The sequence below is a fragment of the Balaenoptera ricei genome, chromosome 11, assembly GCF_028023285.1.
Source record: "Balaenoptera ricei isolate mBalRic1 chromosome 11, mBalRic1.hap2, whole genome shotgun sequence".
NCBI classification, from domain to species: Eukaryota; Metazoa; Chordata; class Mammalia; order Artiodactyla; family Balaenopteridae; genus Balaenoptera; species Balaenoptera ricei.
The window spans coordinates 24,987,018-25,002,887 of record NC_082649.1 but is presented as its reverse complement, the minus strand read 5'-3'; the positions used below and the strand labels follow the sequence as shown (position 1 = coordinate 25,002,887).

General features: G+C 41.2%; 1 protein-coding gene across 1 annotated transcript; it reads left to right on the top strand.

The window, feature by feature from the left end:
- Window positions 1–1,243: 1,243 nt before the first annotated feature.
- LOC132374603 (DLA class II histocompatibility antigen, DR-1 beta chain-like) lies at window positions 1,244–11,924 on the top strand. Its single transcript, XM_059938478.1, has 6 exons — window positions 1,244–1,411; window positions 6,928–7,197; window positions 9,620–9,901; window positions 10,655–10,765; window positions 11,245–11,268; window positions 11,576–11,924. Exons 1-6 carry the CDS (start codon window positions 1,312–1,314, stop codon window positions 11,587–11,589), a joined length of 801 nt encoding a protein of 266 aa, XP_059794461.1. The 5' UTR covers window positions 1,244–1,311; the 3' UTR covers window positions 11,590–11,924.
- The last annotated feature ends 3,946 nt before the right edge of the window (window positions 11,925–15,870 follow it).

Below are 15,870 nucleotides of genomic sequence, written 5' to 3'. Positions count from 1 at the left end.
TCCACCTCTCAGCCCCCTGCACATTTTGCTTTGGACAGTTGGCCTTCCCACCTTGTTACATTATGTGCTCTACAAAGGTACCTTCAAGACCCTCCATTCCACATAAATTGTCTCCTCTAAGCCCTTTCTCTAAGTGTTTTCTGGAGGTGCCACTAAACTCAGTGACAGCACCGGAAGACAGACCTGAAAAACCTTTTCACTCAGGTTAAATTATTGACTAACTTTAAATTTCCTTTAGTTTATCAGGGACATCTCGACCTGTAAGGAGGTACAGACTATTCTCCAATCAACAGCTATAATTCTGTCACATCATCCGTTACCAGGGGATGCTGTTCCTTGAGAAGTCCACAGAATCTTTCAGTATTGAAATAACTGCAAGATCACAGTGCCTTCATTTCAACTGTAGAGCTTAAGTAACTTCCCCAAATCTACAACACTAGGTTACGGTGCAATAAGGACCGGATTAAAGGTCTCCAAGTTAAATGATTAACTTGCAATCATTTTCTCTCCAGCAACTCAACTCCTAAACACAATCACACATACATTTGTCAAAATAGCTTTGTCTCAAGCAGAGAGGAATGAATGCTTCTAAAAGGCTCAAACGTGTGACACATCACTGACCAGCATGGAGCTGGCTCCCAATAGAGGCCCAGTTAAAGTGTTTCAGATGCAGCTGGATCAAACCTCTAAAGCACTAAATTAAAACAATCCTTTTAGGGGGCTTCCCTGGTGGCGCAGTGGTTGAGAATCTGCCTACGAATGCAGGGGACACGGGTTCGAGCCCTGGTCTGGGAAGATCCCACATGCCGCGGAGCAACTAAGCCCGTGTGCCACAACTACTGAGCCTGCGCGTCTGGAGCCTGTGCTCCGCAACAGGAGAGGCCACGATAGTGAGAGACCCGCGCACCGCGATGAAGAGTGGCCCCCGCTTGCTGCAACTAGAGAAAGCCCTCGCACAGAAACGAAGACCCAACACAGCCAAAAAAAATAATAATAAATGAATAAAAATAAATAAAAATAAAGGAATTCCTTTAAAAAAAAATCCAGTGAATTCCCTTTAAAAAAAAAAAATCCTTTTAGTGGAGGAAATTCTAAGCTTCAGAAGAGGACCTTCCTACTGAATCCCTGACCAGTCACTGATGATGCTTCTCGTCTGTGATGCTGATTGGTTCTCTAACACCGGGATCATCCAATCCAGGATCAAATACTGAATTCCTTGGTTGGTGTCACTTGGGTGGAGGAGAGTCACAGTACCCATTTGAGTGGGGCTTGCCTGCTCCCCTCACACCCTGTCCTCTCCTGTTCTCCAGCATGGTGTCTCTGTATTTCTCCGGAGGCTCCTGGATGGCAGCTCTGACAGTGATACTGATGGTGCTGAGCCCTCCCCTGGCCTGGGCCAGGGAGACCCAACGTAAGTGTATACCTTGGATGGTGAGCTATCATGGGGTGGGGGAAGGAAGGTACTTAGTTTTGTCACTGTGTCCAGGCCATGTCCCTTAAAAATTGTGATATATTCTTCAGTGACCAGCTATCTTTACCATAGGGATCCCCAATTCTTTCCACAACAAAAGGTGTCTAGATATTTGTCCTCTCTATGAGAGCTGCATCAGGGACTTCCATATGTATAAGACATTTATTTTTCTCAATTCTCCTCCAATAAAACCTCCCTAGCCTTGCATCCCATTCTTCCATTGTCTTAAGAGGATTTAGAAATAAAGATAACTCCCCATTTGGCATTTCCCTTTATTATGTTGAGTTATGCCAGGAAAAGGGAAAGTTTCTCTGAGAATTTTATGGGAAATCGCAAGGAATTAGAAAGATCCCTCCTAGAAGATCCTGTGTTATATCCTCAAGAAGATCTGTGATGTTGGTGCCTCTCTCTAATATGTGAGAATGTATCAAAGGGCCTTCCCCCATACCTTTTCTTTCTCCTGAACCCCAATGTTTAAAATGCCTGTATCCCTGCCCTGGAGGTTCTCTGACAGAAGCTGGGATTCGTTTTCTCTCTATTTCTCCTGGGTAAAGCACCCTGGAGCTGAAACGACTCTTAGTAATCCTTAGTACTTGAAATGACTCTTTAGATCAGGAGCATCCATGGGGTGTTCTTTGATGCCTTAAAGAACTTAGGACATCTTCTGAAAACCTGACACAGGTTAGTGTTCACTGTGAATCTATTTTGAACCTTTCTAGATGGTCAGTTTCTCCTACATCTCCCCGTTCTTTGGCCCGAGCATATGAGAAGAGATTCAACTAGTAGAGGATAAATTATAGGTTCATCCATTGTGCTGTCTATGTTCCTTAATTAGCCATGTTTGGTTACCTCTCCTTCAAGTTTGTCCCTATTTTTCCCCAGCTATGTCATCAGCATTACTGAAAGTCCCCAACGTTTGCACAGACCCCAGCACTATAATAGATCCATTGGATGAGCTAAAACTTATGAAATTTTCCCTCTTGCTTAAAATCACCTTTTTCTTTCCTGTGAATGCCTCTTACAACTAGTAGAAGAAGAAAGAGGACGTTTGTCTGAATTTGTCACAGAAAGTGGAAGGGATATAATGTGTCATCAGAATAAAAGAGTGTTGGAGCTGGAGCCCCTTCTTGCTTTCCAAGATCCTCACAATAATCAATTCCCCAAACCATGAGTTCATTCATTTAGACCACAAATGTTTATTTGAGCAGCTATTATATACTAGGCTCTGTCTAGACTCAGAGTTCTATATGAATAAAAGCTAGAAAAGTCTCAATTATCATGGAACTTACCTAATGACAGGAGAGAAAGATAACAACCCAATTAACAAAGAAAAACATTTCAAAGAGCAGTAAGTGCTCTGAAAAAAATGTATCAGGGCTATGGGACAGAGAAAATGGGATTCACTTGACGTTGGTTCAAGTGGCTAGGGAGGTCTCCCTGAGAAAGTGACCTTTAGTTGAAACATGAGTGATGAGAAGGAGGCAGTTACGTAAAGGGTGCAAGGGAACAGGGAAAGAACAAAGTGTGGGAAGATATTTGCTGTGTTTAAGGGACAGAAAAAGGCTAGAGTGGCTGAAACAGAGCAAGCAAGTTAGCACGTGGAATAAAATGAGATCGGAGAGGAAATCAGGAGCCAAATCATTTTGGCCCTGATGGCTAAGGTAAGATTTTTGAATTTTATTGAAAAAGATATGTGAAGCTACTGAGGGGTTACAAGGAGTGTCAGTTTATGTTTATTAAAAAAACAATTCTAGCTACCATGTGGAGATTGGATTGTACGGATTCATCAGGGAGACCTTTTAGGATCATGGTAGAATTCTCCAGGGAAGACGTGCTTGTGGCCTGATTTAGTGTAGTAGTGACAAAGACAGTAATAAAGAGAAAGGCAACAGATTTGAAATAGATATTTGTATGACTTGTTAATAAATTATATTAGGAAGGGGTAGAAAATTAAGCTTATCCCTCAGGATTTTGTCTTGAATTACTGGAATAAACATAATGGTGCTGCTTATTGAGGTAAGGAAGACTATGGGAGGAAAAACTTTGAGGTGGGTGGTTAGGAATAAAAGTTTTGTTTAAGTTTAAAATGATTTTTTGACATTTTTGTGGAGCTGTCAAGAGGTCAATTGAATTTATGAGACGAATTCAGGGGGAGACCAGGGCTGGAGACATATATGTTGCAGTCATTGACAACTGTGTTAAATTTCAGGAAAGTAGAAGAGGTTGCACCTAAAGAAGGAGTGTGGGAGAGTGTAGTAGAAGGCAAAGAGAGGGCCAGGGTCAGTAAGTCAGCAAAGGGGAGTGGGAAGGAGTACCAGGGATAGTGACAAAAACCAAGAGAATGTGATGCAGAGAGTGAGGGAACTTAGATTTTTCAAGGATGGAGAGAGTGGCGATTTGTGGTGAGTATGACAAAGAGGTGGGTGAAATGAGAAAACATGACAGAGAAGTGAGCACTGGGTATGGTGGACCTGGCATTTGCTGTCAGTGGAGTATACAAGACAGGAGCTAGATTGGATCGTTTGAGGAGAGAATGGGAGCTGGAGAACTGAAGAATGGATGACAGATGACTCTTTTGACTAGCTGACCTCAGGGACAGACTGTGCTCTAGCATAAGGGAATCAGCTGGACCTAAAGTATAAAAATAAGAGCCCGATGAGAAGCTGGGAAAACCTGAGAATCAGACGTGTTTAGTTAGTCATCAGCAAGGAAGCATTAGAGTGCCCTTGAATGCCAAGGTTATGCAAAAAAACATTAATTAATGCAGCCAGTATTTATTCATGTCCTAGAATACACCAGTTATTTTACCTTAGGTGGTAATGTTGGAGTAACACACCAAACAAATCTGGTTTCTGTCAACGTGGAGCCTCATAACATTTTGCAGCTACTCTGTACCAGGCCTATAAATTTCAGTATGTAATTCTTATAACTATCCTATCATATCTGTAGCAATTAAAAACATATATATCACATGGAAGCAACCTAAGCGTCCATCGACAGATGAATGGATAAAGAAGATGTGGCACATATATACAATAGAACATTACTCAGCCATAAAAGAAACGAAATTGAGATATTTGTAGTGAGGTGGATGGACCTAGAGTCTGTCATACAGAGTGAAGTAAGTCAGAAAGAGAAAAACAAATACCGTATGCTAATGCACATATATGGAATCTAAAAAAAAAAAAATTGCTTCTTATGAACCTAGTGGCAGGACAGGAATAAAGACGCAGGTGTAGAGAATGGACTTGAGGACACGGGGCAGGGGAAGGGTAAGCTGGGATGAAGTGAGAGAGTGGCATGGACATATATACACTACCAAATGTAAAATAGATAGCTAGTGGGAAGCAGCTGCATAGCACAGGGAGATCAGCTCAGTGCTTTGTGACCACCTAGAGGGGTGGGATAGGGAGGGTGGGAGGGAGATGCAAGAGGGAGGGGATATGGGGATATATGTATACATATATCTGATTCACTTTGTTATACAGCAGAGACTAACACAACATTGTAAAGCAATTATACTCCAATAAAGGTGTTACAAAAAACCAAAAAACAAAAAACATGTATATCTATGGAATCTAAAATTCAAAAAGTTTGAGTTATTTACCCAGTGCCACATTGTTAGTTCTAGAACTTAGATTATATTATCAAGTCTGAGTATATAGAAATTCCCTTTCTTCTAAGTCAGCATACCCCTTTTGTGTTAGATTTATATATACCACATTATTATATATAAATTGTTCTGCTCTTATTTGCTCAAAATGGTAATTAGTGATTATATTAATTGAAGACAATTGCCAAATGATGATGAAGATATTACTTGCTTTAGGAAGTTAAGGAATAGAAAGATCTTGTGAGCTTGCTTTCATAGGGTTATAAAAATAAAAATGTCAATATATTTATTATTTATTATATGATCAGCACTAGGAAGTGCCACTCTTTAATTTCACACTTAAAAATATACTGTGAGGGATATACTATCATCAGATCTGTTTTGGAGATCAAGAAAAACGGCTCATGGATGCTAAAACTGACCTAAGTAGAAGAGCTCATGTTCAAATTCAGAAGTTCTGATTCTACAGCTTGGGATTCTAACCCCCATTAGTGGATAGTGGTTTGATTGTGTCTGAATTACTGACAAAATTTCTGATGTTCATATGCACAGTGTGTGTCTTGGGCGTGTGTGTGTGTGTGCGTGTGTGTGTGTGGAGGGGCGCTGCAAGGTCTGCTAGATCCAATACAAAAGAGTCATACCTACTGTATAGCACAGGGAACTCTGCTCAATGTTATGTGGCAGCCTGGATGGGAGGGGCATTTGGGGGAGAACGGATACATGTATATGTATGGCTGAGTCTCTTTGCTGTGCACCTGAGACTATCACAAGTGGTTAATCGGCTATACTCTTATATAAAATAAAAAGTTAAATAAATAAAATAATAAAATAAAAAATAAGATGTAAATGTATCTTTTTTGTTGTTGTTGACCAAAAAGAGACATTTACATTCATTCTGCATTTATTAGTTGAAAAGTCCATATGTGTTCACACTTCCTGCAGCCTGCCATGGGCACGTGTTAAAGAATACAAAGAAGAAGTATTAAATATCCTCCTCCTTCTGAGGCTACATTGGCAAGTTGGGCTAAGGTTGCCAAATTAAATACAGGATGCTCAGTTAAATCTGAAGTTCTGATAAACAACAGTAATTTATCAAAATCGAAATTTCACTGGGAATCCTGTATTTTTATTTGCTAAATCTGGCAACCTGAAGTTGGGGACGAGAACTGGACAAACAGTGCTAACCATACAAGCTACAGTGAACAGTAACTTCACACTTTTTAATTTTGTAACATTGGTGTCATGTGTCGATAAGATACTTGAGAATTTCTGAATAGTAAAATAGACCTGGTCTGACCCAGAGTACCCTTCTTTCCGCCATCATTTCTAGGTGATGGTCTCTACTTAAAGTCTGGGGACCTGCTCAGTTTTTTGTAAACTGTCTATATGAGAATATCATCTTCTTCTTAGTTTCTCCCCTTCTCTCCCCCGAGGAGACTTGAGTACAGAAACAAGTTCTACATCTGGCCAAGGGTGGTAATTTGATGCCTACTTGTATTGTTGGAACTAGGAGACAAAGTTAGAAAATGAAATCGTTGAGGCACGAACAGGAATAAGATGTCTGTGGCTGTAATTTACTACTACAGATAAGTAGTGGACCAGAGGCAGAGAAATTAAGAAAAAAGATGATGTGAAGGATAAACTATGACTTTGCAATTGGTTGGCAAGCAAAGAAATAAATAAGCCTGGGTCCTGAACAAATTAATTTTCCTGGAAAAACAGCTCTTCAGTGGGTCCAGATTCTTAAAAAATATAAATTTCAGTGGGACCAAGATTTTCAACAAATGTAATGTCGGCTGCCGCGTGGGGCTGAGGCCTGACTGAGCGGCGGTGTCTCCCGCAGAGGATTTCCTGTTGCAGTTTAAGGTCTACTGTTACTTCACCAACGGCACGGAGAGGGTGCGGCTAGTGGAGAGAGACATCTATAACCGGGAGGAGTACGTGCGCTTCGACAGCGACGTGGGCGAGTACCGGGCGGTGAGCGAGCTGGGCCGGCCGTCCGCCGAGTACTGGAACAGCCAGAAGGACCTCCTGGAGCAGAGACGGGCCGAGGTGGACACGGTGTGCAGACACAACTACGGGGTTGTGGAGAGCTTCACGGTGCAGCGGCGAGGTGAGCGCGGGGCTGGGCGGCCAGCGGGCGGGGGGCAGTGTATGTGGGTGTGTGTTTGAGACAGAGACAGAGACAGGGAGACACAGAGACGGGGACAGAGGAGACTGCGTTTGGGGGGCGGGGGGTGTGTAGGACTGCGAGCAAGTACGAGTTAGGCGGGTTCCTGTTGTCTGGAGACAGTGTGTGATTTTGTCAGTGACTGTGAGAGGGGACAGAGCGTGTGTGGCGTGCGGAGGCCCGGGAGGGAGGGGAGGTGTGGCGGGAGGGGTGCAGGAGGGAGGCTCCGGGCGTCCTTGGTGGTCCCTGTGGGGGAGGGGAGGGGAGGGGAGAGGAGGGGAGGGGAGGGGAGAGGAGGGGAGGGGAAAGGAGGGGAGATGAGGGGAGGGGAGGGGAGGGGGAGGGGAGGGGAGATGAGGGGAGGGGAGATGAGGGGAGGGGAGATGAGGGGAGGGGAGGGGAGATGAGGGGAGGGGAGGGGAGGGGAGGGGAGGGGGGAGGGGAGGGGAGGGGAGGAAACCCCCACTGGGGTGGGAGGTTAGAGATGCGGGAGGGACTTCAAGGTGTCTGTGGTTGGGGGAAGGTTTGGGGGAGGAGAGGTGAGGAAAGTGAAAGGATTGGGAGCCTGTGAGGAGAAGAGTCACAGCGTGCTCTGGGCACACACCCTCTTACTCCTGACACCCCAGAAATAAGTGTGCCGCGTCTGTCTGTGTGCAGGAGCACTTCACTGAGAAAAAGGTGTCAGACTACTTTTTGACAGATGCGGGCAGGGGAGCCTCTGAGGCACCTCTGATCTTCCTGAGACTTCTTCGAGGTCTAAATTTTTCGCCTTTTTTTTTTTTTTTTCCCTTAGCCTATATATTTTTACATAGTTGAGATGACTGTGTAATCACCTTTTGAATTATAATAATGTTAACACACTGATGTTGCTATTTTTATAACGCTAATAGTATTCGAGTAGTTACATAATATTTCTTTTTATATGTGTAACAATTCACCTCACAATCTCCTTTATCAGATCTTTTTTCAAAGATATATAGTGCCAAGTACTCAGTTTAAAAGTTACATTTTTTATTTTAAATTTATATTTCTTTGATTCCTAAAGTTCTTGAATATCTCTCACATATTTATTGGCCCCTTGTTACTGCTCTAACTATTATTTATTCTCTATTATTTCTGGGGTCCTGGTGTTTTTCTCAGTGATATAGATTCTCTATGCAGCAAAATTAACTCTGTTGATATTTGATTCAGCTTTCTGTCCAGTTCGAGGTTTATATCTTGATTCAGTTTATTATTTTCCATGATAGAAATTTAAACATTTTTACTTAATAAAATAAACTGCAAAATTGTTAGGAAAGATTTACCATCAATTTTAAACTTACCATTTTAGAGTATTGTAAAAATGTTTTTCACCAAGTTTCTCCATCATTTAAAAAAATTGTGTTTATTAAGGCTGATACTGTCAGATTGTCTCAGGCGCTAAGCACACATATTTAATGAGTCCCAGACCCTTGCCTGAACTTATGTGTCAGCTTAAAAAGAGAGACAATTGCAAACTGATAACAATTCCAGTAGTAAATTCACTTGTTTTGCGAAGGAGAGGGATTGATTAGCAGAGTTTAATTATAAGAAAAATTTTTTTTAAATAATGACTTTTCTTCCTTCTTTCCTTCTCCTTCAGGACTCATAGGTTTTTTTGGAATTCAACTCAGAGTTAGAGATTCACTTGCGTCTTTCCTTCTTCCTGGGGTAGAACCTTTTCTGAGGTGTTCTAAGGTGTGAGTGCCTGGAGACAGCTTTCCCAGGATTTCATCCTCTGTCTCCACACAGTGCCCCCACCCCCGCTGTTCCCTAATTTATCCACACTGCTTTGAATCATATATTCTTTCAAATAAAACAAGGGTAATAAATAGCTCTGATATACTGAAGGCTAAATTCCAGTTACGATTTTATATACTTCAGGTTCATTAATCCTCACATAACCCTACGAGGTGAATTAGAATTATTATTCCTTTTTATAGGTGAGAAAGATGAGACACAGAGGAATGGAAAAATTCTCCTGGGATGAATCTGTAAGAGACAGAGCCTGGATTTGAACCCAGGCAACATGAATTCAGAAATGACACTTTTAATTAAATGCCTTGCAAAGATTTGTAAACATGTCAACAATAAATAACTGTTTCATGCAATGGGAAAAAAAGACACACAAGTATCCTCAGCATCTATAAAATCTAATGGGTCCATGCGGTAAGGGTTAAATTAAGGATCATGGTACTAACTCCTAAAGTTGGGCCACATGGCCACCTTTGAGGGAGACCTGCCCAAGGCTGCAGTCTGGGACTGGAGAGTGGATGCAGAAAGGCAGCCAACCAACGAGACTTACTCTGTCTCCCTCACTTATCCCCTCTACCATTTTCTCTCCTAGTGGCGCCTACAGTGACTGTGTATCCTGCAAAGACACAGCCCCTGCAGCACCACAACCTCCTGGTCTGCTCTGTGAATGGTTTCTATCCAGGCCACATTGAAGTCAGGTGGTTCCGGAACGGCCAGGAAGAGGAGGCTGGGGTGGTGTCCACAGGCCTGATCCCTAATGGGGACTGGACCTTCCAGACCATGGTGATGCTTGAAACAGTCCCTCAGAGTGGAGAGGTCTACACCTGCCATGTGGAGCACCCCAGCCGGACGAGCCCTCTCACAGTGGAATGGAGTGAGAAGCTTTCTGGCCTCATAAGTTCCTCACCCACCATGGAGGGGGCTTGCTTACCCCTGAGTGTCAGGTTTCTCCTCTCCCCACAGCATATGTTCATTTGCTCTATTCTCTCCTATCCTTCAGCTTAGGTTAGGAGGGTAGTCATGTGAATATCCTGTGATAGAGATCCTCTGATATTTTTAGATATCCTGTGATAGTTTGTACAAAGACCTGTACCCCCTGAGAAGGCAGTTATGCCTGACAAGCAGAATAGAGGTGTCCCTGTTTTGAGCCTCCCATCTTATCTCAGGTCATGGACACCTCTTTGGCCCTGGGCACCAGTCCCCTTCTTCAGGCTGGGCTCGTACTTCTGACATTGTTGCTCTGAGTTGTTCATTGTGATCTGAGAAGAGGTGTGTCCTCTACGATGTAGGGACCTTCCTGACATGAAGGGAGTCCAACCTCAGCTCTGCCTTTTATTAGCTCTGCCACCCTAGGCAACCTACTTAACCTCATTGAGTTCCTGGCACTTCACCCTTAAGATGTTGAAGTAGTGGCCTTATGTCAAGGCTGTGATATTTAAATGAGTTTAATTCTCAGTGTGTATCTACTTAGTGTGATTCTTAAACCTCTTTTCCAGAAATGGCCAATTATTCTATTTCTTCCAGGGCAGGCTTTTTTCCCCCATTGTCACAGTTCTGAATCTCAGAGTCTCAATTAGAGAAGTAAGAACTGGGGTAAAATATCACTAAAACTAGCTTCTTTTCTCAGGGGCACAGTCTGAATCTGCTCAGAGCAAGATGATGAGTGGAATCGGAGGCTTTGTTCTGGGTCTGCTCTTCCTTGGGGTGGGGCTGTTCATCTACTTCAGGAATCAGAAAGGTAAGGAGCCTGTTGGCAGCTGAGCCTCCCCACAGACTTTTGGGGGAAGAAATATGACTTTACTCAGTTAGTTCTCTGTATATCAATGACCCTGAGTAAAGTCTTTCTTTGCTTAGTTGACCTCCAATTTCCTGAAAATCCAGAAATTGACAGTCCATGGTTAGCTACGGTTAAAATATAAGAGGTGATGGCCTGCAGAGATAAGAAAAATGTTAACATGCTTGGAGATTTTGGGTGGAGATCCTGGGGCAAATGCAGGAAGAGACACTAAGACTGATGAAGTTATACTGGATTTGTGTGACAGAAGCTTCATAGCTTACCAACTCTCAGTGTCTGCTCTCCTCCCTGCCCTGGCATCGTGTGATTAGGTTGTGGTATTAGGGGAATCTGAGGTGGGGGTCGGGGGTTGGGAACATTGTGTCTGGGGACAGATTAACCTCCATATATTTTAAGTATATATCTTCCCTTCTCTTTCCCAGGACACTCTGGACTTCAGCCAACAGGTAATGCTCTTTAACTCTCTTTTAGAGACATACTTAGTCTCCCTAGAACAGATGGTAGAGGTGACAAGACAGGTGACAGAAATAATGGGAAAGACCTTGGATCTGACTTTGGATCAGGCAGTTTCCACTAAAGCTTCTTCTGTCCACTAAACAGAAGGCCTGTGCTCTGAAGTAACTTTGGCTCAGGGAGACTTAAGAATTTGTTTTCCTTCTTAATTCAATGCTTTAACATGAGACCCTGAAAGAGGAGAAAAAAACTGCTTGCAGAGTTAGATCTGGAAACAACCCTCTCCTCTGTCTTTTGCAGGACTCCTGAGCTGAAGGGAGGATGGTGACACTCAAGCAAAAACCTTCTGTCCCGGCTTCTTCGCAGCATGAAAATGTTTCCTGCTTTGCTGTAATTCTTCCACAACGATAGTACTTCTCAGGATCTAGTTTGCTCTTGGTTGAGTGACCCTGCAGAAAATGTCCTTCTTGATGGCTTCCTCAGCCCCTATCCTTGACCTGGAAGTCCCCAATATTGATTGCAATACCTTATCTTCATTTTTTCCTGGTCCCTTTTGTTTTTAACCATTACTGCCTCCTGTGCATCTGAACTCATCTTCTGCCCACTTTTCTTTTTAAAGTCTTTCTCAAATAAATATGGATGAAAATCATCTGCTTCATACAGTTCCAAGGAAGGAAGTAGAAAGAAAAGAAAAAAGGAGAATTGCATCATATAACAATAATGGTTTTCATTAACATTACTGAAATTTGGTCACTTGGGGATCTGAAAGATTTCCTTGCTTCCTTCCCTGTTTTTTTCTTGGGTTTTCTGTATTCTCTAATTAGGAATGTTTTCCTGAACTAGAATAAAAACCTTGTTGAACCCATTTCATGGTTGTCTCCTACATCTTTGCATTCTCAAAGACAAGCATGCAAGTTTCTTCACACCATGGGATACAGAAAGGGGCAAAAAATATAAGAAATACAGGTGACTTGTAAGGATGTGATGCCCTGACAATTTTTGTAATCATGTTCTTTTTTCTCTTTTTCCCTGTTTTTTTTTTTGTTTTTTTTGAAGAAAATATCTAATCCTGGGTACTTCTTGCACTCCTCTTTTATTAGACTAATGGTGGGCTTCAACACTTCAGTCTTTTACTGTCTCTCAGATAAAAGGCAGTGGCATGCTGGCTCTTTGGCTGAGATGCATTCTTCCCCATAAATAGGGTTCAGAAGGCCTTCAGGACAAAGCTGAAACTATTGGAAAAGGTACATTTCTGAGACCCTCCAGATTGTGCAGTAAACTTACTGTCTGTTACAGGAAAATCCTTAATGGACCTTATCTTAGCAGAAATCAGGGACAGTTCTGGGAAAGAAAAGGGATTATATAAATTCACTGATGTACATCCAAACAGTGAAATACTCTGCAGCTGGAGGAAAAAATGAGAATAACCTGCTGTGGAATAATATCCAAAATGCCCTTTCAGTATGTACAGGGCTGTGTGTATAGTACACAACATTTTGTTTAATAAGATAGAGGAGGAGAATAGGAATATATAGATACACCATTGATTTTATCTGTTTATCTATTTTTCTATCTATCATCTATCTATCATCTGATTTTGTTTGTAAATAGAAATAATGGAAGGATTTTTTAAGTAGCACTCTAGACCCATCTAAATCATACTTGAAAACCAAAAGGAGAGAGTTCTTGGCAATCCACATAGCCATATCCTGTTTCTTCTCACAAACTCTAGGTATTAGACCTTCCTCTCACCACATAACTCATAACTTGTCCTGACTCCACTTTCTCACAGGATCTTGAAACCAGAGTAATACTAGGACCATTACAGTAACATTATTTGGTGGAGACAAATGATGTTACTTCACTTATTGGTTGTATAGGAAGGAAAGTGATAGAAATGAGAATTTCCATAAAGTATCTTTGTTCAGCAAATTGACCTGCTTTGTCCTAGAAGAAAGAGCCTAGGACCCAGGCTAGAGAAGCAGCCTGAGATTGAAGGACTGGGTCTTTTGATATTACTCCTGAAAAAAGAAAAGAGGCAGTTCTTTTTTTTTTTTCCCCCAGTACTTCCAACCCTAAGCCAGTACTGTTTTTGCTCATATGATTCATGATTGTTCCTTTTGCACTGCTGTTCTGAATCATTTCTTCCTCCTTCTCTGATTCAAGTCTCACTTCTGCAAACGAACTACATTTTCAAGTTTCTTCTAAATACTCCAACCTATATGAATATACCCTTTTTCTACTATGTTTAAACTTGATTACTTTAAAATAATACCCATTTGTATTTTCATTGTAATTATAAATGCCTGTCTTCTTTTTTCTTTTTTTAAATTGAAGTATAGCTGCTGTACAATATTATATGTTACATGTGTACAGTACAGTGATTCACAATTTTTAAAGGTTGTACTTCCTTTATAGTTATTATAAAATATTAACTATATTCCCCGGGTTGTATATTCTTGCAGCTTATTTTACACCTAATAGTTTGTACCTCTAAATCCCTTACCCCTATGTTGCCCCTCCCCTTCACTGTATTTATTCATAATGTATTGTTTATTAATTCAACAACTATTTATGATTACCTCCTCTGAACCAGGTATTTCTCCAGGAACTGAGAAAGAACGGTACACAAAGAAGATAAAGTCTCCGACTCACAGAGCTATTATTCTCCGTGTCTTTCTTTCTTTCCCGGTGGAGATTGATAATCCTGAGATCTTTATCTTGGTATTGCTAGCCACTAGCACTCTTCTGAATATAAGAGGTATCCAGTAAGTGTTTGCGCTTTGAATTTCACCAGTTGTACTCCATGCTTCTATGTCCACGTAGCACTTAGCGTGATGCTTGACGTTCATAGGTGAGCAGGATTAAATTTGCTGTTTAATTGATATCATCGAGTCAAGGAGAAATTAAGATGAACATTAAGGAAGACTTTTCTTTTCTGACGTTGGAAGTGATGATTTGGGGGGTAATCTCTGCCACGCCACTCTCCTTCCCCTCTTTGCATTTTCACACTTTGGTTCATCACCTTCCTAAAGGTCACCTTGTTTCCCAGATTTAACTGCCTCTTTCCTTCCAGTGATTTCCAAAGTATTCGAGAGTGTGTTCCTCTGTCGTTCTTTTTCCTCTTTTTCCTAGAACGATAGAAACTGGAGCCCAGCTAGTGAGAGGCTTCTAGAATCAGCATGATATGCTTGTTGAAGGTCCTCATCAGGAGTTTTCCTAGTACATCCCATGATACTCACTAGTTGTACCCAATAAATTCTTACTATCCCTATTTAAATGTTATACTTCTGACTTCCGGGTAATCTTTTTCTTTATGACTAGTGAACTTTGTATCCTATTTTTAAAATCTTTTTATACTTCAAGGTCATAAAGATATCACCTAACATTATCTTCTAAAGATCTTATTGCATTGCGTTTTTATATATAGATATACAATTCAACTGGAATTAATTTTGTGTATGGTGTGAGATAGGTGTCAAATTTCTTTCTTTTTTTTAAATAAGGGTATCCAACTGATTCAGCAGCATTTATTGACAAGACCATCCTTTCCTAGCTGCTCAGTTGAAAACGATTAGGTCACAAAAGAGGCACAAAAGAGAACATACTGTAATAATTCAATTTATATAATGCTACTAAGCACGTTTAGAAATAAATGTCAGGTTGGGAAAGTACGTGGAAAATCAAGGAAGTGATTGGTATAGACATCTGGGTAATGAATTATCCTGGTGGAGAGAGAGAGAGGAGTGTGGATGGAAAGAGGCACATTATGCACTTACAGGGTGTTGGCCCAATGTCCCCAATGTTCTATTTCTTGATCTGGGCAGTGGTTCCATGAATATTGGCACTATAAAAATTAAGTTGTACATTTATGCTTTCTGTGTTTTTCTATATGTGTGTTCTACTTCACTACAAAGTATCAAAAACGTAAAATGTTTAATTTCCTGACTAGACCCTTGTAGTCAATATTATTGAGTATCACTAAGTGATCAGCATTTTTCCGTGTGTTGGGGATGCAGCAGTTAACTGAAAATACAGTGTGATACAACATAGCCATTTCGAGGCTATGATGAGAACTAAATGAACTAAAGTGTCTGGAAGTACATAATCAGTGCCTTGTAGAAAATAAATGATAATTCATTCTTTGATTTTCCCTTCATTTGTCTGTGCAACCAGAGTTGGGATAGTAGATCTCATTCACAGTCCCCATCTCTTCTAGGTCAGGAACAGCAGGGAGATACCAGCATCATAGCTTTTTATTTGTGCTTTTTAATCATAGCCAGGGACTTCCTACATACGTATGAAAAGTCAGGCATCATATCTCTATCAAAACGCCTATCTCCTCCAATCCTCACTCCACACTTTGCTTTACTCTGCAAATACTCTTTCCTCGCTAACCACTTAATCATGTCCTAATTCATTCCACTAAAGGATATTTTTGGCTTTTATTATCAATATCTAACTTAGTCATTCTGTCCTTTCCTGATTTCTACCCAAGACTTTAAATAAGACCTTCTGGTCAGATGTATCTGCTGGAGATAAGTGATGCTGCCTCATTCTTTACCCCTATTGGTTATAGGAAAAAAGAAACCAAA

Coding starts and splice junctions, on each gene's coding strand:
- LOC132374603 (XM_059938478.1), top strand. CDS start 1,312: ATGGTGTCTCTGTATTTCTCCGGAGGCTCCTGGATGGCAGCTCTGACA. Junction 1,412..6,927: donor CTGGGCCAGGGAGACCCAAC/GTAAGTGTATAC, acceptor TGTCTCCCGCAG/AGGATTTCCTGTTGCAGTTT. Junction 7,198..9,619: donor CTTCACGGTGCAGCGGCGAG/GTGAGCGCGGGG, acceptor TTTCTCTCCTAG/TGGCGCCTACAGTGACTGTG.